The sequence below is a fragment of the Prorops nasuta genome, unplaced genomic scaffold, assembly GCF_024137725.1.
Source record: "Prorops nasuta isolate Cenicafe-Biocafe unplaced genomic scaffold, Cenicafe_Pnas_1.2 PNAS00005, whole genome shotgun sequence".
Taxonomy (NCBI): domain Eukaryota; kingdom Metazoa; phylum Arthropoda; class Insecta; order Hymenoptera; family Bethylidae; genus Prorops; species Prorops nasuta.
This window is the reverse complement of record NW_027116802.1, coordinates 6,229,347-6,254,030: the sequence shown is the minus strand read 5'-3', so window position 1 is coordinate 6,254,030 and position 24,684 is coordinate 6,229,347. Positions and strand designations below refer to the sequence as shown.

At 40.8% G+C, this 24,684-nt stretch overlaps 3 protein-coding genes across 3 annotated transcripts in view; all 3 read left to right on the top strand.

Moving 5' to 3' along the window:
* Positions 1 to 24,684, top strand: part of LOC136773883 (neuroligin-1-like) — an 89,966-nt gene that overhangs the window by 40,483 nt on the left and 24,799 nt on the right. Inside the window, exon 7 of the mRNA XM_066727821.1 lies at positions 10,848 to 11,222. Coding sequence (XP_066583918.1) covers positions 10,848 to 11,222 — 375 coding nt within the window. The remainder of the gene's footprint in view (positions 1 to 10,847; positions 11,223 to 24,684) is intronic.
* Positions 20,562 to 21,729, top strand: LOC136773887 (uncharacterized). The gene is made up of 2 exons (XM_066727827.1): positions 20,562 to 21,284; positions 21,372 to 21,729. Exons 1-2 carry the CDS (start codon positions 20,876 to 20,878, stop codon positions 21,581 to 21,583), a joined length of 621 nt encoding a protein of 206 aa, XP_066583924.1. The 5' UTR covers positions 20,562 to 20,875; the 3' UTR covers positions 21,584 to 21,729.
* On the top strand, positions 21,596 to 23,940 carry LOC136773886 (uncharacterized). Its single transcript, XM_066727826.1, has one exon. The coding sequence runs from the start codon at positions 21,769 to 21,771 to the stop codon at positions 23,920 to 23,922; it is 2,154 nt and encodes a 717-aa protein (XP_066583923.1). The 5' UTR covers positions 21,596 to 21,768; the 3' UTR covers positions 23,923 to 23,940.

Here is a 24,684-nt window from a genome sequence, read left to right as displayed (position 1 = left end):
CCCCGTGTGGAAAAGATGACTCGACGAGTCGACGAGGTTGTTAAATAAATGACGACGTGGTTTATTACTGGGTTTGAAAGTGTGATTAATAGAGTACGATATGTAATAGGAAGAAAGACAGAGAAAGAATTTTGATATCACAGTAATGCAAAGTGCAATTTGCTTGTTCCGAGTGAATTGCTTTAACGTATCGCAGCTCGTGAATTTTCGTTGACCATTGCATTTTTCTTGCGTTCTCATTTAACTCCCCGTACCAAAACCACCAGTGACAGTCGAGCCAATAGCCTCGCTGCAAGATTTATTTTGTCGGATTAAATTGAAACATCCGAAATAAAATGAATGAAATTACTTTTCCTTGGATATAAGAATTTATCGGAGATGTACCCAGCGATATTAATTATAAGATTTCTGACAAAGCTCTAAAAATTATGTTTAATAATAAGGTATACGAGCTCCGAAGGAGGTTGAAGGAATGTGTAATAAAATAAAGTGGTAGAAATTAGTGAAACAAGTAAAAGGGGGGTAGGGGATGCAACGAGGTAAAGAATTATAGTGGCAACGAACGGTGGTCCGGATGATTTTTTCGTCCGTTCGCAAGTCGGCTTGAAATTAGTATATAAAAAATGATTAGTAGTGTCTGCAGCATCTGCAGAGAACGAAGAGTGGACTGGCCTATCCTGCAGGTTGTCCGTGAAACCACTATACTACTCCATGGAGCAGAGCGTCGCCTGGCAGTTCTTTATCTCCGAGTGATATACGAGAGGGAGTCGCTCTTTTCTTCGTAACCACTGGGCTCGTTGGCCCCAAAGCTTTTAAGCTAATTCGAAGTACCGGTTTCCAACGTGCTGTGTCCCCTGCATTCACCATAGCTCGCCACGTGCGCCTCCGTATTTTCCATTCTCCGACCATTTGCCCCTTCCGCTTTCATTCATCCAACCTGCTTTCACCTACCAACGGCCCTCGACACGATTTCACCCCCTCCCCCAACTATTTTCATTCTTCCACCTCCACGACTCTCCTATACATACCGTGTACCATATACCCAAAAGACGCATTCCATTCTGAGTTTTTAAGAAAGGTGATTTTTCACATGACTAATATCCGGACACTCAATATTTATCTACCCTGCGAGAACCTCGATATGCTAAGCTCTCCTCTGCAGCACCACACATTCATCAATATCGAACGTATCCTCCACCAATTGTTGCAGTTTTCCCGCACCAATCGTTTAGTTATCTGTGAAAGATAGGAAAAACGCTAAACGGGGACAACGCAGCGGTACATGTAGCAGGGATTCCCCAATAACTGATGGATTTTACAGGAAATATTTATCAATATCGGTCACGTGTCGTCGTTGTTGATGCAGGTTTTTAGCGTGATTTTTTCCTTTCCAAGATGGCGAGGATCGAGATAGCTTCCATCAGAAATGAAAAGCGACAAGCGTCGTTTTGCAGGATGCTCTTATCTGGATATATATATATATATATGTATGTGTGTGTGTGTGTGCGCGCGCGAGTGTTTTCGTGGATGTAGGGGTCAGCCCGAGAAATTGGACGAAGAGAGTGAAAGAGAGGAGAAAGGATAAGAGAGATATTTGCAATTCCAATCTCATCTTCGCCACCGTCCCTTCTCTTTCTCCTCTTCTCTATAGGTACTTACTTCCCTCCTCAACTTTCGTGTCACCCCTCAACGTCTCGTCCCGGAGAACGTTCGATCGCGCGCCACCAACATCCGTGGAATGCTCGATGAAGGACGGAAAATGCAGCTAGACACTCGAGAAACTCAACTCCTATACATCCTCCGTTCGCACAATGAAACTCAGATAACGCGGCAAGATAAACGTTTACTGACTTTTCCATTAATGTCCATCACGATCTGTATTTGTTAATGGACCTACTCTCCCATTCAATATCTCTCCTTTAATATAACTTTCTTATTCATCACGAAGTTATATGAATATTTACCTTTCTCGCTGTCAAAGAAGAAGAAGAAGAAGAAAAGCCACAAACAAGTCCCACAGCAATTTCCACATTTCCATTGTGGCTTTTCTGTGCCCTTAATTGAACAGAGAAGAAGAAGAAGAAGAACGTTGGATAAACAAGGGGAATTCTTCGATCATCAATTTCGACTGTTTGCATTAATGTAGTCACATGACACCTGTCGTACAGTTTGTCCTTATTAATAATTCGACATCTTATCTCTGGGAAATTAGACTCATGTGACTAGAACGATTGAAAGATCCGTCTCATGTGACCAAATCGATTTAGAGGTCCGGGCCCATGTGACCAAATCGATTAAAAGGTCTGGGCCCATGTGACCGAATCGATTAGAAGTCTTATACAAACACTTTGGCAGGGAGAGAAAAAATAAATCACTCGACCAACTGTCTTAATAAGATCTGCTCTTCTCCTTCAACACCCGCCCCCCCCCCCACCTCCTGTTCTTTCTTCACATTATTAGCCTCTCCTGTTTTCACCAGAAATTTTTTGTTTTAATTAAATCCACAAGAGACCAAGACTAATAAGGCATCGGGAGAATTCGCTAACCTAACAAGTTCTCATTGAAACTGAAACTTGTTGGAAAAGCAACTTAGAGGGATTCTTAGATCCGAACAGCAGTTTATCGAACGTATAGCGAGTGAGGGTGATGGGGTGGAAAGGGGATGGGAAAATGAGGAGGGAGAGTGGGTGGATGGGAAGAGGATACCGAATGAGAGAAAAGCAAGGATAAAATGGTTGAGAGCAATGTACCCGAGAACTTCAAGACTTTGCGGACTATTGGCTCTAACGAGGGTTTACTAACAAGCTGCGCGCACACACACACACGCGCGAGTACACGTACGTATAGAGTGGAAGCACCGACACACGGATTTGCGGAAGCTCGGCAGCTAAAATCCCAAGTTTTCCGTTCCGAAATCTCGCGGATAATTAATTTTCTGAAAAGTGAAAGAGGAGAGGGAGTGGCTCTGCTCTCCTGATTGCGTGCACGATCGGGCTTTGCCAATGCGTTGTCTCTCAATGTGTTCGTGTGAACACGCGAATGCGTCCGCCGGTGTGTGCGTGAACGGGCGGGCTTGGCGTTCCGGTATGGCAGGAAGATGAATCGTGTCAGCGGATTAGAGCCGACGATCGCTCTCACGATCGTTTTCAAGCATCGCGGATCGTCCCATGCTGCGTACCTTCACGTCATATCAAATCGCACTGCGTCACACTAAATCTGGCATTTCCAATTAAACCTTTGCTTTACCTATGGAAATCTTCCAAAATAATTTTATAGCTTTAGCATATTTATTTTCTTATTATCTGAAATTTATTCCACACAAATATTCAAATTAATCAATCTTTTTTCATGATCGTTCCACATATACTATGTATGTACGGTCATATCATGTACAAAATTGCATTGCGTCACACTGAATCTGGGGCTTCTAATTAAATGTTTTTTTTTTATTCGTGGAAATCTTGCAGAACAGCTTTACAGTTTTATTATGTATTTTTTTACATACACAATATTTAAAATTTATTCCAAAACTATAAAAATCACCAATCTCTTTCACGACCTTTTGCAAGCATCACAAATCGACCCATACTGCGTACATTCGTGTCATATCAAATTGTACTACGTCCCACTAAATCTGGCCTTTTCAATTAAATGTTCATATTTTTTCAATGGAAATCTTTCAGAACTGCTTTACAGATGTGTAAGATTTATTTTCCTAATATTTAAAATTTATTCCGAAAATATTAAAATCAATAGTCCTTTTAAGAATCGTTTTAGACCATCGTGGATCTTGCCGCATATAATGTGTTTGGTCACGTCATATCAAATTGCGTCGCGACATACGAGATCTGACATTTCCAATTACTCGTTTACTTTACCCATTGAAATCTTCCAGATCAGCCTTACACTTTTACGATTTATTTTGTTACTTTTCAAAATTTCTTGCAAAATTATTAAACTTGACAATTTTTTTCACGATCGTTTCTGAACATCGACGATCGTTCCCTACTACGTACCGTCACGTCACATCAAATCCCATGGTAAAATTCGAAATCACACAATTCCAATGAATCGTTTACGTCACACACAGAAATCATTGTCTTATATAATTTATTTTAAACAAATATTCAAATAATTCAGGTGCATATGAAGCACATAATTATTATCAGCTATATCGCCTCTTTCAAATAATTTTTGGACACAGGAATCCAGGAATACCAGTAAAATTTTTATAGGGAAATATTTTTTCGTATTAATAAATGCGACAACACTGAGGTAAATAGCGAGAGTTGCAGTGTGACAGAACCCACAACGGGGGAGACCTTGCATTGCTCCACCGTACACAAATGGATAAGCACTCGTAAAGATTGACACTAATTCACTGTAATACCCAATAATTTTATCACACATTTTCATTGCAGCTTGTAATTAAATTATCGTACAGTACAAACAAAAACCGTACTATGCGCTGTACGTATCATATATATTTGCACGGATTTTCCTACCTTTATGTGGCTTAACTGCAGTATATCGATGTTATTTTAGAATTTGGCCCGATTCCACTGTAATTTGGTGTCCAAGATAAAATCTCTGCCTTTATTATCCAGCGATTTCGGTAGTTTCAACACTGTCGCATAAACATTAAACAATAAACCAGAGTGATCATTATAAACAAAAAATTTCTAATTAATGATGATATTTCCACTTTACGACTCTCGTTTCGTAAAATAAATTATTATTTCAGTCGAACCGTTACAATGTATATTGCTTTTTATAACACCAGTGTCTATTTCAATTGTTGCAGTCAGACAAATGGATAGATATAATCCAGGAATGCACGAGGGAAACCATTTTCATATATTAGTTCTCGCGGTTTGGAAAATCCCTGGTTTGAAAGGGAATGCATGTTTGGTGCTGGTAGTCTTGAAATTAGTATCACTGTGATTTAGCTTCATCTAAATCGTTCGGAGTTCGATTGAATTACATCGGAGAGCTATACACGACAACGCGTGTCCTGGTAATTTATCGTTACCTGATTTACACCACCCCAAAGCATCCACGATACTCCTCCAAATTGCTCCAACTTTTCCCCCCAACACTAATAGTTCTATATCAAAAGAAATATGATTAATTTTCACCTCCTGCCAGAGATCATGATTTATCACTTGGTTTCGTCTCCTAAAATAATCGACATTTTTTCAATAAATTAAATCATACTTCACAGCTCGGCTTGTGTATCAAAAGTTTCTAACACATGATTGGTCGACCCCTCCAGTCGGTTTTTCCGTAATTTATGGATATTTCGCACGTACCGCGACATATAAAAGGATGTAGTTAAGATTGAATCACGGGTTACTCTTCATCGCGCCTGGCATTCCGCAGCGTTTGCACAAGTGGATAGGTTTTACATGAGTTTTAACATGAATCGGTTATTACAATTTAATTCATCCATCGCTGCACTGTTGCACCAGTGCAATAAGTTGCATCGAGAAAAAAGATACTTATCTTGCTTCGACTTATTATATATTTCACCAGTTTCATAATGCAGCAACAGATAGCATAAGCTAGGCCAGTGTGAGAAATCTCTCCAGAATTAAAAGTCGTTCATTTTTATCATGAACGTCCGTCCGTGCCAAGGCTGCTCGAAAGATAGACAAAAGCATCTCACCTGCCGAACACCTGAACTTCCGATAGAAACTTGATTTATTTCTGTGTTTATACTCCGACTCTTCTCTACTTCGAGGTCGAAAAATTAATTAGTTTAATAAACGATTGTCCGATAAGCTTACAGCATAAAAAGGATATAAATAGCACGTGATAGGATATCTCGACGAGAAAAAAGAGAAGCTCGACCTTTGGGAAAAAAGGGAGAAAATTCGTGGGTTGAACAAAGAGATTGGTATTAATATCGTGGAAAAAGGGAGAAGAAATTATGAATCGAACGTGGTTTAATCCTATTGTTTGCAAGCTTGGAGGAAGCTCGCGGAATAAAACTGCCGGGGGATCAGTGGAAATTAAAGGTGGCTCTGGATTAAAGGTACAGAGGGAGTATGATAATATTGGTGAAAATTTCGAGTGGCGCAGCAGAGTGGGGAAATATCGAACGGTAAAGTGGGTAGATGGAAAAGCGTACGTACACCGGTGTGTTTCGTTCTCGCATGGAGGAAGTGCTCGGGCATGCGTGACACCGATAAAACTTAAGTACTCCAGCCATCGTAATATTGCCTTTGGCCAGATTTTCCAAAATTATTGCATCAATCTGCCGCGTAGAGTGCGCGACAATCTGCTCTCGAGTCGCTCGGGAGTACGGTAATGATTTTCGAGTAAAATCCGATAACTTTCGTATTCGAAAACACGCTGGGTAACTGCACTGGCGTTTACGACCACTAAATGCCCCCGCGATAAATTTCTCTCCGCAAGTGTGGAAGACGCTTGCTCGCCGAAGATTCCAGCAAGATACACGAGAATAAACAAACGCTTTGATAAAGTTTATTGCAAAAATTTGCGAATAACGAGAACTTTTTTTTTCTATTTTTATTTTGCACAATCCACAAAAGAAGACTCGCCGCGATTGTTATCGAGAGTTTTGGCCGGATCGGGTTGTAAATTGTGTAGGCGAACGCAAGGAACGATTAAAAAAGCTATAAATTAATCTTGTTTCTTGGAGAGCTGATAAACAAAGGAGTAGTTATTTAGAGGCGGCGATTCCTGAATGAAGCACGTAATTCGATAGTATCTCTTATTCACTTAAAACGAATCTCTCTCGTCAGTCTCTATGCGCAATTGTTACGCATGGACGCAAATTACATAAGCGGTATGAGGTAGGCCATCGGGCAGTCGGCCAGTTAACACAGGAGGATCCATCGAGGTAGAGAGTCGTTCATGGGGGTTTGAGGGGCACAGCCAAACAATGAGAGAGGCCAATCCGGGGGGGGGGGGGGAGGGGAGAGGGGGCAACTGCCTATGAGCCACCAACCTATCCCCATCCTGTGTGCCACCGTGGATAACAATATACACATTATTAACACTGCATTCCCTTAATGCCTTCAAAAGCTTTTCAATTCACACTGAATTTATTTCTCAATAATTCCCCTGCCAATCCTTATTAAGGCTCTTATCAACAAGTTCCCGCCAAAATACCCTGCGTTCTATATATATATATATATAGTCTAAACGGTTCAATCCCCACCCAGGAAAACTCAAATTCCCATTGCACAAGACATTATTACACATCGGCGTAATCCATACAATACTATTATTTTCCTTCAGTAATAAATAACGAGACAAGTGTTATCGTGACACTCCCCTCGCAAAGTTCTTTCAATGATTGCACCTGTCTACCAGTCAACGAGACAAGACAGGAGTTTGATAAGAGAGAAACTATGTGAATGTATGTATATAGTTTGTAATTGGATAAACATAAACAGGTTATTGAAGATTGCGAGGAAGAATGATTGAGAGGTTTTGGAAATTAAAGTGGTGGCAGGAGATTGTAAATGAATAAGGGGGGGGGGGATGGAAAATTGGTCGCTGCAAGAGGAAAGGTATAGGAGGAGTGGATTAGCGTGACGTTCGAGTGGTCACCGGAACGGCCATCAGATTTGACGAGCCCCACCAAGCAAGGCATACCGCGAATACCGTTTCATCGCGTTTGCTCTGCTGCGTCAAGTGGTTTGCCAAGCGTGATAGTCCGCGCTGAGCTGGCCCGAAAGGAACGTCGCTGGCCAATCGACGAAGAAGAGAGCGAAGAGAGGCGACCTAGCGTAACCATTATACATATATATATACATATAACCAATCGAGAATATTCAGAGGGACATAAACTCCTAAGCGGAAGTGGCGAGCGAATCGCTGCATTGTTTCATCAGGTAAAGTTTGACAGGCGAGAGAGAACTCGAGGCGAAACTTATAACAAAGCAGACGACAGCGGGCAGACTCTCCGAGGAAGGAAAACGTTGACAAAAATGGGCTTTCGAGTTGCACGGACGTAGGAAGGGAGAAGGACAGCGGGGGAGAGGGAGGGGAGGGGGCGAAGAGTGGGGAAATGGTTGAGCGAGAAAAGCGACCAAGTTGGAATCGATACCGGTGGACCGGAGTGGGAGTGTAGATAAAAAAAAGAAGTGAGTTATCGGATAAAGTCGGAGAATCGGGGAAGGAGATCGGTGGGTCGATGTGTCGTTGAATGGCTGGTGCACGCTTAATCGGCTCCGAGGTCATGAAACGACCGGATCTCGACGGGCTAGTCGATATATAATGTCCTCCCGGTGCTCCTCTGACGATTGTAGCGCGACGATCGCTCCGTCGTTAAGATAAAGCCGGGAGAGCATTCTCGTCCAAGAATTACCAGGGAAGCGACGTGTGTCGGGAATCTGGCGAGAAAAATCTGCCAACGCGTCCCGCTGTCCCGGACCAAAGTGAATTTACGAAGGTTTCGTCGATTTAAAGTGCCCGTGGGAAAGCCTCGATTGGATTGGTCGGGATCTATAGGACGATCGCTGGATTTAAGCTTTCGGGACTAAGAGGAAACAGTGAATGAGGTGGTTGCTCGGGATTGTGTCTGATATTGGCGGCGGGAGGAAAGGAGACGACGACGACGACGACGACGACGACGACGACGACGACGGTGGAAGCATAATAATCCGCAGAATTGGGAAGGCAAATAGTGGATTTCCAATTAACGCCGCTTGGTAAACAGCGGAGCTTTCGCGCTCGCTTGTTGACGATAGCTCAGGTTTCCTAGAGGCAGAGAGAGAGACAGAGAGAGAGCGTGTGTGTGTGTGCACGTGTGCGCGTGTGTGTATGATCGGCTGGAGATGAGCAGTCCGAAGCTCGTCAGAGATCACACGTTGCACCGTTTAGTCGATCCGGATTGCAGCAGGTAGCACGAGTGGAGAGAAGGAGAGAAGGAATCCAGGCCAAGGTGTCAAACGCGTCAACCCATCTGGTATCCTGCCTCTTCCCGTCTCTACGACACTCCGCATTAGCCAGCGATTCCTCCTCGACAAGCTCGCGCAGAATATCCAACCCCTCGGAAATTTCCCGCAAGACACGAGTTCTCTCCGCGCGTTGAAGTATCAGGAAATTTCTGGAAAACGGCTTTCTCTCCGGTCCTGCGAGAGAGCTGGTGAAAATGGATTTGGAGATGGGAGGTAGAAAAGCTATCGAGGAACACCCGAAACGACGCGTTTCCATCAGCGATCAAGTCTTCGGGATGGACAATCCTGCCTTCGAACACCATCGACGCATCAGTGTCAGTTCCGAACCGCAATCCGAGCAGGGTAGGAAAAAATCCATCCTACATCATAGCGGTAGCCACTGCGGCAGTGTGGAGAATCTACCGCAGCACAAAATTGATCTTGAGAATGGCAGGGTCAATGGCAGCCGGAAGAAATCCGCCTACAGCTTGTCCAGTTCCATCAGGGACAAGATTGAATATTCCGAACAGTTGGAACGGTACGTTCGTATATACTTGACGAGAATATCTCTACAGCACTTGAACAAATTAAGTATCGTGATAAGAGGGGACGTATCGACAGGGTCGGTTTGTTGATATTTTTCCTTCGCGCTTATCGCAATGACCGTTGTTTACAAATAGGCAAACGTTGCACCAACTGTCCTTTATATATTTACGTACACATACCACACGCATAACTATTATACCTCGCACTCTACGCTCTGCGCGCTCGAGATACGACGAAATAACGTATAATGACATAATGATGCGAAACTCGTGACTTTAACTTCTCGTTTTACCATTTTACTATTGCAATGTATACGCTTGACCAGCTGGAAATGTATACAATTCCGGACGGTAGAGATAAACATATCATTAGAAAAACCGTTTAGTTCAACATTTATGTGGATAAATTATAGCTGTGAAATAAAAACCAGCTGTAAAAGGAGTTCTCGGTCAAACGATTATGTGAATGAAATATATCCATGATATTAATACGATTCTCATGGAAAAGATTTTCCTCGATACACCCCGATGCGCGATGCTCTTAATAAAATATTTTCTTCAAAGCGAATTCTTCTTGAGAGAACGATTACGAAACGTTTGCTTCGCTCTCGTCCAGATAGATTGGTGTAATTTTTATTATCGATTTACCGCTGTTTTCTACGTAATGTGAATCGTATCGGAAAGATTGTAAACAATTAATCAGTCCATCGAACGATCTAAGAGAAATTGTTTTTTTCACTAAAAATTTTCGTGTGAAACTTTTAGATTTATTGTTATTATGAATTATATTATTTACCCAGATCATTGAGATTATCGAGCTTCGTATCACCTTCGTATTATCTGAAATTCACATTTCTCATAAAAATAATAGAATAAAATTCAACCTTCCTTTCTACCGTCTCATACTGCACGTGATAACCGTCGAGTGGGATATAAATAAAAAAGAAAAGAAATTTTCTACAATTGCGAGGTCGCACTCTACAAAACTCTGGCATTTCTCATCGAAGGAAAAATTTGACTTTTTTAATAGACGAGTGAACCATAGTATCTTCCTTGTCGAGAATATTCGAGATAAGACCGTCAATCAGGCCAAGTTCGATCAGTTTGATCAAAACAATCATGCGAGAAAATACAAAGAAATTCTTACGATAAGCGTAATTAATGGTGCGTTATGTACCGTTGAGAGGAACTCGCCAAGAAAAGCAATAAATTGAAAAAAGGAAAGCAGGAAAAGTGTAGAAAAATAACTAACTACAACAATGGAGATGTAAAATCGGTTTCATCTGAAAATGAACATGATGTTTCGTTAGTGCGATAGCAAGTTTAGGGGGGGGGGGGGGACAGAGTGGATTTCTGTGATAAATATTAATGTCTTTAATGTTTTCAGGTCGTGGCTGTATTTATTTTGTATTCGCTGCCACGGTAGCGACGATTCTCCATCATGGGAGCCACCTGGATGGAAGAGAGCCTGTCCACAGCCGTTTTGCCCAACGTATCGGAAATTCGCACGCCTCGTGTGCCTTTTCCTGCTCGGCTTCCTAGTATGGGGTGTTGTTTACTCTATAATAGGCAAGGACGCTGCTCCCGGTGGATCGCTTTTCAGCCTTGCAGCACTCTTCATAGCGGCTCATTTCGGGGGCTGGCTTTTCTCCTTGACGACACTGCCCGCCCTTATAGGAATGCTCCTCACTGGAATAATACTGCAGAACGTCGGTTTAGTCCACATCGAGGGTAGCTACATCACTGTAGTCGGTAATTTACGGTAAGTCCGCTGCTTTCTCCTCTGCGCGTCATTCGAATGCTCCACTCTTGAAACTTTGAATTATCCTCTCGCAAAACAATCAACTATCGATAAACAATCCATCATCCAATGACCAGTCAACGATGAAGCGATAAAATACTTGTTTTTTTCTCCTCTTTTTTTAAATAGAACGTTTTACCAGTCCGTATAACAATTCGCGTGAAAAGAGCACTGTGTTAAATGAGGCTTGCAGTGGCAAGGTCGTTCGACGATTCTTTCACCGTTTTTTTCCTCGATCGCGTCATTTGTCGCGAGGCAATTGTTGTCGGAGACGGTTTATTGTGTCGAGGCGGTCGTGGCTAATATTGCGCGGTAATGTAGAAAAATTGGCAGAGATGCGATAATTTATTAGGCGTTGGAGGATCGAGGTTGATCAACGACGCGGTTGGAAAGGCCGTGGCAAACGACCCGCTGGTTATTTGTATGTAAATTTAGTCCCTTTAACTTCGTGGCTGTACTGTTAATCGAGAGAATGAAATCGAAGCTTCGATCGACATTTCTCATCACGAAGCCACATTCGAAAGTACGTGTATAGAACGTGTCAGCAAGGTCTCCGGTCTACATAGACCGTATTCGGTGAAAACTTGGCTGATTTTTATCCCAACGTTGTGTATATACTCTAAAATCATTGTCGTGCAATATAATATCATTTTCGTATTAATTAATTGTTCCGTTTGCTTCGATTATTTTACTGATTTAAACTTTCCACAAGATAATGAATGTTTTATTACATTAATTACGTTATTATTATGCGGTAGTTTGTGGCTGACAAGATTCGGTCGAAGGAATCCGTTAGTTTGGCGAGTGATTAGGATCGATCGGTGTTTTCGGCGAGAGAATGAAGTTGTCAGAGGGAAGTTTGACGAGCAATCTGTCTGGTTGGCAGGCTCTTTTAAAGGCCAGCAGCGCTTGGTAGTCCAGCTGGCTGTCACGCACGGTGTTGCTCGTTGTTCTGCATAACAAGTGCAATTTGACTGGTGTTAAACGCCAGCACACCGCGTTATCCGTTACTATATCGAAAGCTTCGAGAAAATACGCCAACCTCGCATTGTTCCAATCTTGATAACCACCAGTATCTATATGAAAATCCATAACGAGACTCGTAAGCGGAGAACCGAGTCTCGCGTGGAAAGCCTAAATCAGACCAACGTACCTTCTTTGATCTTGTTGGAGGATCAAATTTGCTGAGCCGATAATGGAAATGTGTGATTGGATGAATATATATATATATATGGTAAAATAACATACCTCTGACCAATATGCGAATCACGCGTATTGCGTAACACGAAACTCACCTCTCCATTGTTATTCAGAACGCAAGAAAATTGCAGACGTTTTATGGAATTGGATTTATGTCTCGAATAAGTAAACTAGGCTAATATACGTCTAATTATTGTCCATCGCTGGTTTCCTTGAGAAAACTTAAATTTTATTCTCTCCAACCGTGCTAAACTCAAAGATGCACAACCATAGTGGTTGTTAATTGTTCTTAAACAAATATAAACTTATCATACCCCTCCATCTATTCCATATTTGTTTCTGGTAAAGAACCGCTTATAACTTTGAAAATTGCAGCTTCATTAGAGTTGGATGCGAGGCGATTAAAACAAACGCTGCTCAAACGTTCTTATAAGCCCCGGCCCTGCGGATGGACTTTCCTGTCGAGTGGACACAATCACAGCTAAATAGCTCTTCTTGACTATCGCTAGTCGTACGATGATAACTATTATTAATATCCACTCGTTGAATAAATTGAACGAAACAATAAAAAAGTCGTTTTTCTGCTTTTTATTTTCCATAAATAATTTTTATTTGAAATTAAGAAACACGCTGCTCCGCTATGAATGTCGACACTATTTGCATTTCCATCAAACATTACGAAGTCGCGCAGGCGTTGAATATTTATGCATAAGTGCTTTTCCGGCTTAAGGAATATTTAAATTCGTCAATTAGAACTGTCGTTTCAAAAGTTCTCTCGCCCTGTATCAGGAATACCGCGAGATTTTCCCTATAAAAATTATACGTTATGTACAACATATCTAATAAAAAAGAAATATAGGTTTATCGTACGTGGCAAAATAACTGATCATGTGCATAATGCACACTAGAAGCTCGAGGCAGTATTTTTTTCTTATTATTTTTTGCAGTGTTCCTCGAGAAAATTGTGTGGCAATTTGCCCTGAACACACGCATGTCCTCGTAAGCATAATAGATTCGAAGACTATTCGTCAGAGACCATGAAGGCGCTCGACCGCAAAAAAATAACATCAAAATTGTTTCTACATTTGGCGGAGAAAAAATTGCAGGTTTATTCTCGTGTGTTTATGGAAGGGATATTTGCAATTTTATCAGTGAGCGAGTGAATGAGACACGAATAGTTGTGGATATGGAGTGAAAAAGTGGTTAAAGTAGCTGGAGAAATATGAGCATCGACGAGACCCCTGAAGTGCGAGGCTGGTGTATAGAGATCATAGCATACAGTTGGCAGTTGGTTGCTGGCCTGCCGGTTAATGTGGTACTGAAGGGTGAAGGGGGTGGGAATGAAGAGGTTAGAGTGTATGTGGGGGCGGAGAGAGACTGCGAGGGGCAAAGAGAGAAGGCTGCGCTGCAATAATGGCGCGACGCTTGCATCGTTACCCGGCCACGGTATTAAAGCTAGTCTAATAAACGCGATAGCAGCTCGCTAGGGACAAGCAACGCTCGTATACGCTCGTACAGACCACCATTTCACCGAACTCTCTACGTGTTGCACCGAATTCACCCGTGTTCCTACTTGCTCCCACTTAATTGCAAACTGAATTCTCCGACAAAACCATTTTTCCTTCCCCCCTGAAGCCCAACGCGCCTGTGAAAAAAATTCTCTCCATCTGCCTATAACGTTTCGGTGCTTGCAATAACAGCTTTTGTTGCGCAATGCTTTTTTCTCCCTTTTCCCTTGCTCTTTTTGTTAAATACGAGCACACGCACATTCCATTCGACCAATATTCTCACCCACACGCGTATTACTGGGTTGAAAAAATTTCTATTTCCTGATTTGTATGGTCTCATTCTCCCTCCAACACACACTTTGTTTCTTTTTATAAATACAGCTCAAACGTTTTCATATTTCCACGTTACCTCGACATGAAAAACGATTACAACTGTGTTCTTTTTTGGTATACTAATTTTGTCTATTTGCTGCAAACGCTTAAAGTCATTACGAAATTGTTGAGCAAATAAGGTGCTTTGTGTGGGATATATTTATATTACATAATAGTTATTAATATTTCGTCGGTGAAGAAAATTTGAGGATTTGCCGAGGAGGATCTATAAAGCAACAAGTGAAACCCTCATTGAATTTTAGAAATAGGTGCACTATCGTTTTTTCACGCGTCCTGCGTTTCTCGTCGTTACGGTGCTAATGATGCTAATCTGTTTTGTAGCATTACATTTGCTCGAGGTTTGATAAATTATTATTTATATTGCGTGTAAAGTAGCAGAATCACGCTCTAATAATTGTTTTTGTCAAGATAAACCGATTCTTTCATCCTGATCAATACCGACGATTCGCTTAAAACCCCAGATTAACCCTCGTAACGTCGACATACGTTTTCCGCGAACCAAAGTTTAACGACCGAATTTAAGTATCCATACACGTAAAACTCTTCGTAAAACTTTACGATAATTCATAATTAATCTTGCGGAAAAAACGAAGCATATACTTTTTAGTTTTCTCGTATATACATGTTGCAATAGATGAAGAATGATCGAAACGTTAAATTGCTGAATACATAAGCGTATAAACAAAATTTAATAATACAGAGTCACGTCTGTACTGAAAATTAATATTATTAATTACCCGAAATTGTATATTCTGCCTTGGATATATATTGACGAGGCTTTATTTAATAACAAATGTTGCCATAGCGCGCGTCATATTTGGCTGGACCGCTATATTTACTGACATTGATGCTGGTGTATCTAGTAGTTTAGCGCAGACCAATGCATACGTCATATTCACGTGTTAGCAGTGACGTAAACTGGCAGATATATTACGGCTGCTAAGCCGGCATCGATGAGAATAATCTTCTCATTAGTCTCACCAGGGTATTCATGAAAAATCTTATCTTCCTTATCAAAAGCGATCGTCTTCGTTCCGTCTAATTGTCCAATTGTCGAACAATATCCAGAAACCTCGGAATTCGGATTTAATCTCATCGGCATAATCTCGATGGCCTCTTGAAAATCAGCTCGATTATCAAAGCGATATTGCGATCTGCGATAAATTAAATCAAGAATATTGTGTAATAAACTTATTTACTTATTTAATCAACCCTGCATAAAGAAACAGAGGGAAAAAGTGCGTACTGTGCAGAATCAATTTTTCAACGCTTTATATTCGATTCATTGTAAAGCGCTGTACCGTGCTTTGAAGCAAAAATCATCCTGTTCTATAAATAAGTTGTTACACAATAGATTTAAGTGGCTTGCCAACTTTGTACGTTACTAAATTACAGGATACTGTACGGCTATATACTCGCATTATGTAAAAATATAATGAATTATTTATTGTTCATTACTCTCTGCCGGCAAAGTTTCCAGGCCACGATATTTCGTGGCACAAAATTGCTCCGAGAATGAAGTTTAGCTTTTCATTAAGCAGTTTTCTATCTTGATACGTATTCAGAAGAGGCGATGGAAAGGTGAGAGTGGAAAGTAAAATGAGGTACGATAAAGGAAGGAAATGCGGGTAGGTGGAGGGGGAGGGGGAGGAGTGTGTCGTGTTTAGAATAATATTAGAAGTATTTTGCGAAAAGGAAATAAGTAATGTGACAGGGACATAAGGTGAAATGGTAAATAGCGCGAGCTTTTATGGAATCCGAGCGATATTTTAAAGATGCAAGGGAAGTTGGAGTGTCTGGTAGAAGGGGGGAGAGGGTAAGGTGGAATAAAATCGTGGTAGCAAAAACAGTGGGCGTGCACGTGTATCGGTAAGGTACTCGTGCGAATCGTGTCCCATAGCCGTAGATTCTGCTTGTAAAGTTATCCGGGAGAATAGCGAGGATGGGAGTCTCCCGGGTACTCCACTATAGGAATTTTATAGACTGTTCCTGGATGCCTCTTCTCTCCTCGTTCCTCGTCAACTTTTGCCTCCCTCCCTCTTCTCCCTTTGTTCTTCCTCCTTCGCATCAAATCATTTCTTGCTTGTTAAAGAGCGACGTGCGTTTCAACGGAAATGGAATACGGTAAACGGAATCGAATTTCGCTTCTCGCTCAGCTGCTATATACGTATCATTTAACACATTCCAACTGACTGACTCTCCTCTCTAACTAATTTTCATACTTATTGGTATATAAACAATCGATCCTCCTGCACGAATTGATACTTTTCCTCCGTTGCATTCGCGCCAACTCTCGAAAACTCGCAATGTGCTTTTCTGTAGCAAAACTCGAGTGAAAATATGTGATGCGGCGAAGGAAAAAGAAGAGCGCAGATATAGATACAAGTGTATGTATATACAATGTTTTTATATATATTAATATATTTACGATTGAGATCCTTTAGAAATTTGAAAGGGGCTTTGGGAGTCTATATGGTTTAAGTTTTGTCTGAGACGCTTTCAAGTCGGCCCCGGAGCGCTTACGATAAATTTTCGAGTCAACAAGCAGTTTCGATCGGGTCTGCGGCTAGTTGGAAGCCGTCCGGAAGCTCATGCAGCGTTGCTGATACTGGATAAAGCCAGTCGGTGCACTATTTGCTCAGGAGTACCCGTACGTGTATGCGTTTCATACGTGTATTCATATACTGGTATATATATGAATTGCTTGACCTACGACAAGCATTCCGTAAGCGTAAGCAGATCGTTTGATAGGCCAGTGGATGACGTTTAACAATCCAATCGCCAGTAGGAGGTATACTCAACATTTAATCAGACTCCATCATTTTATTCACTTGGCAATCCCTCTTTCTCTCTCTTCCTCCCTCGTTGACTGGCACCCCTAAACCTACCCTCTTTCGAACGCTGCAGCTTCCAACCACGATTTACGAGCCCATTTGCCCACTATCCATTTTCCCTCCTCTCTTTGGGATCTTCACGAACTAAATGCAAAAACACAAATCAAGAAACACGACCTTAATATTCTGACTTTTATGAATAAAACTGAAAAATTGCTTGGTGAACGCTACGCGAAGCAAAAGTGAGAGGATACTTTACGACGTCCTCTTTTTCTATCTCTTTCTCTATGTGTCTATATATATGTTTCCTATACTATATTATATGTATATAGTAGACACCCACTTTCGCTGCAACGTACAAAGCAACACGTTTTGTGGGGATAACAAATTTCATGAGATTTAAACGTGTACGATCTGTTGGTGCTTTTTTTTTATCGAGATTCTGGTAGAAAGAGATCCGTTTGTGGCAAAGGGACAAATAGAAACGAATCGAATGGCGGTGAGCTAAGAGCGTGACGTAAGTAGATTTTTATTACGTCGTGGAATGCGTGCAATACGATAAGTTTTTTCTTTCTTCACCAGAGAATGGAATTGCGGATATAATAATAATAAAGTAATACTCGAACGCGTTAAAACTGGATGGCTAAATCGTGCAATGGTTCGCGCTCCAAGCTCGCTCTTCCATTATCGATCAGCTTTCGCGTGAATTGCACTTTTTGCTTTCCTCGGATAAAAACAATAACGATATGGAAAATTGCTAAAGAGTGTATCATCGATATGGAAATATTTATAGCAACGATTATATCCTGATAGGTATATACAGTAGCTTAATGACACTTAATAACTTACGACTGAACTTAATGGGGTGCACACGCTCTATGGTTAACGCGACGATATACCTAACGATCACGAATGAACGCACAGAATTATACCGATCAAATCGATTTGCCCTCATGGAATTTTGTCTCCTTCTCGCCATTTCGAATTTAAGATCCTCTCTACTCTCCTGCAATTTAAATAGTACGCCCATTGAATTGTCAGCTTAGCGTCCATCGAGTTAAACAAGTCAATTGGATTTTCCTGTAGAGTTCCTTTAATTCTTTGAGATAGAAAATTCTACCTCACATGGATGATTTTAAAAAATAAAATATTGTACGTTTCTGCGAACGCCATATATTCTTTTTACAGAAGGTTGTTGGTTATAATTTCTCTTATAGTGTAATTAGCTATTTGACGATAAGAAAGGGAAGCATTCTCTGTCAAGTGGAACACGACGGATGAAAATGGAGTCTATGTAAGAGGCATTGGGAAAAATTCACCGAACGTGCAGGGGGGAGGTGAGGCAAGGATATATTTTGTGTATGAGAGAGAGAGAGAACACACGTATGTCGCCTGAGAGAAAGCTTTTGGTAGAGAACAGGCCGATGTCCTTCCATTCAAATGCGGGTCCACTGTGGTCGCAGCCTCGTAATTCCAATGCAGCCAGTAAATGCGAGTCAATCCGTGCCCAGGCCGAATTGCACGCTTGGCAGAAACCAAATGCGAACGATGGCTTTTCTCTGTTTAAACTTCCTCCCTCCAGAAGGCCGCGCGCAACCGTTTCGCTTCTTCCTTCCTTCTAGAATCAATCGACCGGATCGCTCGTCTTTCCCGAATCTACCGAATCACCAATGGCGAGCGGTCAACTACCGGAAAAGGGCCGGAATTAATGACGCACCAAGTCCAGCTTTAATCGACGCTCCACTTTCAATCCCAGCGACGAAGCTTGTAAACCAATCGGAAAAAGACGCCCTGCCAATTTTTCTACACTCCCTTTATTTATCAGTATCTTAATTACTATAGACCCAATTGGTTAATCCTCTATTCGCGAGTGCGAGAATTCGCGTCAATAAAATATTTTCGCAGCTTCGGACCCAATCGAAGAATAAGCGACTGCGCGTGATTTCGAGCTTGTCGCGCACCGCGGCGAGCTAATAAACGATTGCGCTGAATTGACGTTGTTCCGTTTGACGAAATTGCGTGGGACGCGAGCGCGTCTCTGCCAAAGCGAAACGTGAACTGGAATTAGCTCCAATTGCGACGGAAGGATAATCGAATTTTCTTTCACTCGTAATTTGGAAATAGCGAGAATAATTAAACGTTTTATTTAAGGATATATATACACACGTATAATATTGTGGAGATATAGGTGCAACGTATACCTATATATATATATATATATAGTAAAACTACACACGGTTGAAAATTGCTCGACGTGCAAAACCCACTCGTCCTTCGTTTCGCATTAATCCTTATTGAGGAAACAGAGAGGAGAGCGTAGGAAAGCCACGATTGGTCGCTCCATATTGTTTTTGCATCGCGCGCGCGACCATTTATAAATGCGTTTTCCGCGTGTCGCGCAGCTTGCTCGTTAAGCGAAATAGAAATTTATACGCTGCGCCAAACGCGCCTTTTTAAATGGAGGTAACTTCAACTTAGCGTCATAATTGCGAGGAGCGTTCCCCTCTGTTTTTTTCTTTTTTTCGCTTTTTTTTCGTCACTTTTTAATCATTATTATATATGCACGTTTAACATTAGCCTTGCAACTCGAGACGGAATTTGTCGGGTGTAAAATCAAACATGGAGATATGATTTTCGAGCGTTGATTTTGTTGGTAAATGATCGGGTTTGAATCGAGACGAACTGGATTTTCGTTGCAAAGGAGGAGTTTTGGTGGAATTGAAGTCATTGTCACAGATCGATTGCAATGATAAATATAAAGGTATCGTGGCTGCTGGTCACGTATACGTTACAAGAGGAAGGGGGGGGGGTGGTCAGGCTTTGCAATCATCCGAGTGAACCAGTGTGAACCGTAGTGTTCAACTATATACAGCTCGGTTAGGTTTGCGAATGTCTGCACTTATCGTTTGCACGAATCTGCAATAGCGTCTGCGATGTGTGTGTGTATACTATACATTATTATATGTTGGAATATACTTATGTAGAGGCGCGTGCATGGTCGAAGGTCTACAGTGGCAGACCCATGGGCGTGTGTACGTGTGTTTGTGGAACCAAACGTGCGTGAGCCGTAGACTAAGTTGTGTAAAGTCGGACAGTGTATATTATGTAATGTTGCTAACGCATTATAGCTCGTATAATGGGCACTGCCCCCCTATACTCTATTCTCTGTCTCTATCTTCCTCATCCTCAATCTTTTGCCCTCTCTACTTCTTACACACTCTCTTCCCCCCCCCCCCCCCCCCCTTTATCCACCTTCATGCGGTTAACGCAGAGAATAGACCAGGAACTCTTAAGGAGTTTCGGTACACCTTATCTTTAGGGGTGATCTGGGGGGGAAATCTATTGTGTTGAAGCAATACGCCAACTTATAAACACTGAATTTTTAAAAATTAAAATCATGTTTATGCCGTGTAATTTATCAGTATGACGTTTACATAACTATTTTTCGCTCCTCTGAATATTAAATAATATTTATTTTTTAATGTAAACTGCACTATGAATTTTAATAATTATTTCAAAAAACGTGGCAACGTTGTATTCAAACAACATTATGTTATTTGAGATTGGCGACACTGCTTGTGCGGTTCGCTGCTCGCTTAGCTCCTACTTCGAATATAACCTCAAAGGTTAGTACGTTTATGTGAAAATAATAGTGAAGAGAAAAAATTATCAAGAAAGAATGGAGAGTGTGAAGAAAAGGTACAAAGGACGATTTGTCTCTCAAAAAGTTTATGAGAAAATATTGAAGCAGGTCGAGGCAGGGAAAAAAAGAAAGAAAACTCCTAATGGTGTGGATGACCCCAACGAAGAAGAGAATAAGCTCATCAAGTATGAAGAAAGTGATGGTCCTGTTACTGGATATCGTATAATTGACTATGAAGTATTTAAGCAAAATATGCGATGTGCCATGTGCAAAAGTGTTCTGGATCCAGCAAAAACTGAAGGTGAGCGGAAACTTGGATTATCATCGGCCTTCAAAATACGATGTGACGAATGTCTGTTCTTGAATACCGTCGAGACTTCTCGAACTCACAAAAATCCAGGAAAGAACGGAAGCATCCCCGATATAAATTCGCAAGTACTTTTAGGTAAGTCAAAGTTGTGTAATGATTTAACCTTATTGTTGTTTGTCATTAGCTCAGCATTTTTTAAGTTTCATCATTTTTTTTCAATAGGTGCTCTTCATGCAGGGTTGGGGCATACCCAAGTTGAAAAATTATTCAGCGTGTGTAATTTACCAGTTCCAACATCAAAGACATTCAAACGACGTGAGAGAGAAGTAGGCATCGCGGTTGAAAAAATAGCGAAAGATAGCTGTAGAAAAGCTACTAAGTTAGAAAGAGATCTAACCGTTAAGAACCTTGATAATTTATCGAAACTATTGTAAGTATAGCTTCGGTCGCATTAATAAATTGTATATATTTTTTTAATTTTGTATATTACACAAAAATAAGCTGGTAAAAATTTTTAATGTTTGGCTTCCTCAGGTATTTTTGTACAAACACAAAATAAAAATAATCAGTTGAGCATGAATTAATATGCATTGTATACTTCAAATTATTTAGCCTTCTGATGATGCATGTGTTAATTTTATGTATTTCTTTTTTAAACTTGAACAGTCCCGATGCACCAGAGAATTTTTTTATTCCAACAAAGACTGAAGGTTCCGAGATCACCGAAAAGGATACCATAAGAGTCATGGGTAGCTATGACATGGGCTACAGTGGACGAGGCACGGGATATACCTACGATAGCCTAAATGGTTATTCCGCATTAATCGGTTCGCAGAGTGGACTCGTTTTAGACTATGTAACACAGAATAGAAAGTGTCGTATGTGTGACGTAGGTCACCCAAAAGATGACCACGACTGCCGATTAAACTTCTATGGGAGTGCAAAAGCCATGGAATCTCATGCGGCTGTGCGCCTGGTTACTGAAAGCACTATATTCAATGAAGAAAAGATTGAACTCGGCGTTTTTGTCGGTGACAACGACTCGTCCAGTATATCTGCTGTAAGAAAGGCTGCAGATCATACGATATTAAAAGTAGCCGATAAAAATCACACGTCTAAAGGCGTTAAAAACATGTTATGGAAAATAAAAAATTCTCTTCAAGACCCAGATCACGAGCTGACAGTTGAAGCCATCAATTACTTCCACAAGAATTTTGGTTACGCCGTTGCTCAAAACCAAAATAACAGTTCAGCTCTGGCTGCTGCTGTGTCAAACATTCCACATCATGCATTTAATCACCATGATAACTGTGGTGAGTGGTGTGGATTTGTTAAAAATCCAAAGACGTATGATCACAAAACTGTACCAGGTGGCTTTCAAAACCAAGTCTTATTTGAGGCTTTGAAAACACAATTTAATAGATTAGCAGCAAACTCGGATGCATATGCTGTTGGTGCATCAACTCAAGCCAACGAAAGCTTGAACTCCACAATGGCCAGAAAATGTCCGAAAGCATCATGCTTGAGTCTTAGTGAATCGTCAGACTTTCGATATGCTTGCTCAGTTGGTCAAAAAAATGAAGGTGATCTTTACATCTCCCAAACACTACATCATCTCAAGATAAAGTCAGGCACACAGTTAGTACGTTTTATTGAAAAGAACAAAAAACTTGTAGACAAGAGACGTTCTGTTGCTCGAACACAAGATTTCAAACGAAATCGTCGTCGTTTGAAAAAAATACGATCTCAATTGCGTAATAGAAGAGAGGCGACGGAAAGTGAAACTTACGAAAGAAACATGGGATTGTTAGCACCACAAGAGCCTAATAAGAATAACTTTGATCCTCTCCATGCTATTGCATTTAAGTGGACAATAGCAGATGCATTAAATCACACCGTTGGAATTGTTATTTTTGATTTGGAGACAAGCGGATTTCAGATGACGTGCGATTTGCTGCAAATCGCAGCGAAGTATGGAAACACCAAATTCAATGAGTACATCAAGCCTGGAAAGACTATAAGACCACAGGTGACAGAGGTAAATGGTTTGAGCAGCATAGGTAATCAGCTTTACTATCGTGGTCGTTTAGTGTCATCATCGCCGCTTGTATTGGTATTGGAAAAATTTTTTAAATTCTTGAACGACTTCAACAAACCATGCCTTCTAGTCGCGCATAATTGTGCATTTGATGCACCGAGACTAATAAAAGCCATTCGGAATGCATCTCTCGTCGATCAATTTCGCAAAGTAGTCATTGGCTTCGTTGACACGCTACCATTAATTCGGAAAAAATTTCCTGAACGTAATGGCAAAGGACAATGTACTTTGACAGCACTAGCTGAAGACATTTCTATACCGATAAGTAACGCCCATGATGCCTATTATGACGTGTACTTATTGGAGTTAATATGTCAACATCATTTCACTATAGACGAGCTAGAAAATAGTCAAAAGAGTTTTGATGAGTTTTTACAAGCTCAATTATCTCTGGAGTTAAGTCAGGGTCTTTTAGGAACTTTAAATCCTCTGAAAAGTGGCGTATCACTTCCTATAAGAAGACGAATGGCTGGTGCAGGCATTAGCTACGATATTCTTATTAGGAAGTTCACTCAAGAGGGACCAGAGAAGACTATAGAATTATTACAGCAAAAAGTTAATGGTAAACCGTCTGTGATCAAGACCAAAAAAGTGATGGAAATAATTTTGAGACATCTGAGTGTAAGCACTAAAGAAAATATTAATTCTGAAGCATCAAAATGTGCTGAGAAATAAGCACTTAAGTTATTTTTTAATAATTTATTTTACGCATGTTGGATTTTAAATTATAAGAAATTTTATATTGTTTTGTGTTAAAAAACGGTTGAAGCATGAATAATAGATGATTATTTAATTTTATTTATCGCTCATTATTTAATCAAATACAAATTTATTATTTACTGTATATTCTATTACCCCCTTTCTTTTTCCTTACTCCTCGGTTCAAAAAGTCGCGCCAAGCTTGCTGAAGTGCAACGTTGCCGCACTGCTCCTTAATGGCTGCCAGTTATCCCAAAAAGTGCAATCCGCACACGTATTTTGTGAAAAATCTCCCAAACAATGTGGTGAAAAACATTGAATTTTGCACAGAATAACCCCAAATAAATCAAGAATAAAGACATATTTTTTTTCTCAACGTGCAAGCATTTTGTGTAGTGTGATTCAATCAAATCTAGCAAGTGCCATTTACTCCCATGTAAAAACTCTCAACTTCAATAATTTATTCACGCAAAAGTATGTGGTAAACCGACTTCAAATTTATTCAGGTGATTATAAACATAATAATGTATAAAGGAAAAAAAACACAATATGGTGTAAGCTTTTCAAGGGACTGCACCGAAACTCCTTAATAAATCAATGGACCTTCGCTATCTCGGAAAATCTAGCGTAAGCCAGTCGTGAGCCTTCTCGGGTTATCTGTACTAAATTAAACTTCCAACAAGCCAATCGAAAATCACTTAAAACGCAATTTGATAATAACCACAGGATTAGTATTAA

Excerpts from the sequence above, each read along its gene's own strand:
- LOC136773887 (XM_066727827.1), top strand. The coding sequence starts at position 20,876 with ATGGAGAGTGTGAAGAAAAGGTACAAAGGACGATTTGTCTCTCAAAAA. Across the intron at positions 21,285-21,371 it reads AAATTCGCAAGTACTTTTAG|GTGCTCTTCATGCAGGGTTG; the intron begins GTAAGTCAAAGT and ends TTTTTTCAATAG.
- LOC136773886 (XM_066727826.1), top strand. The coding sequence starts at position 21,769 with ATGATGCATGTGTTAATTTTATGTATTTCTTTTTTAAACTTGAACAGT.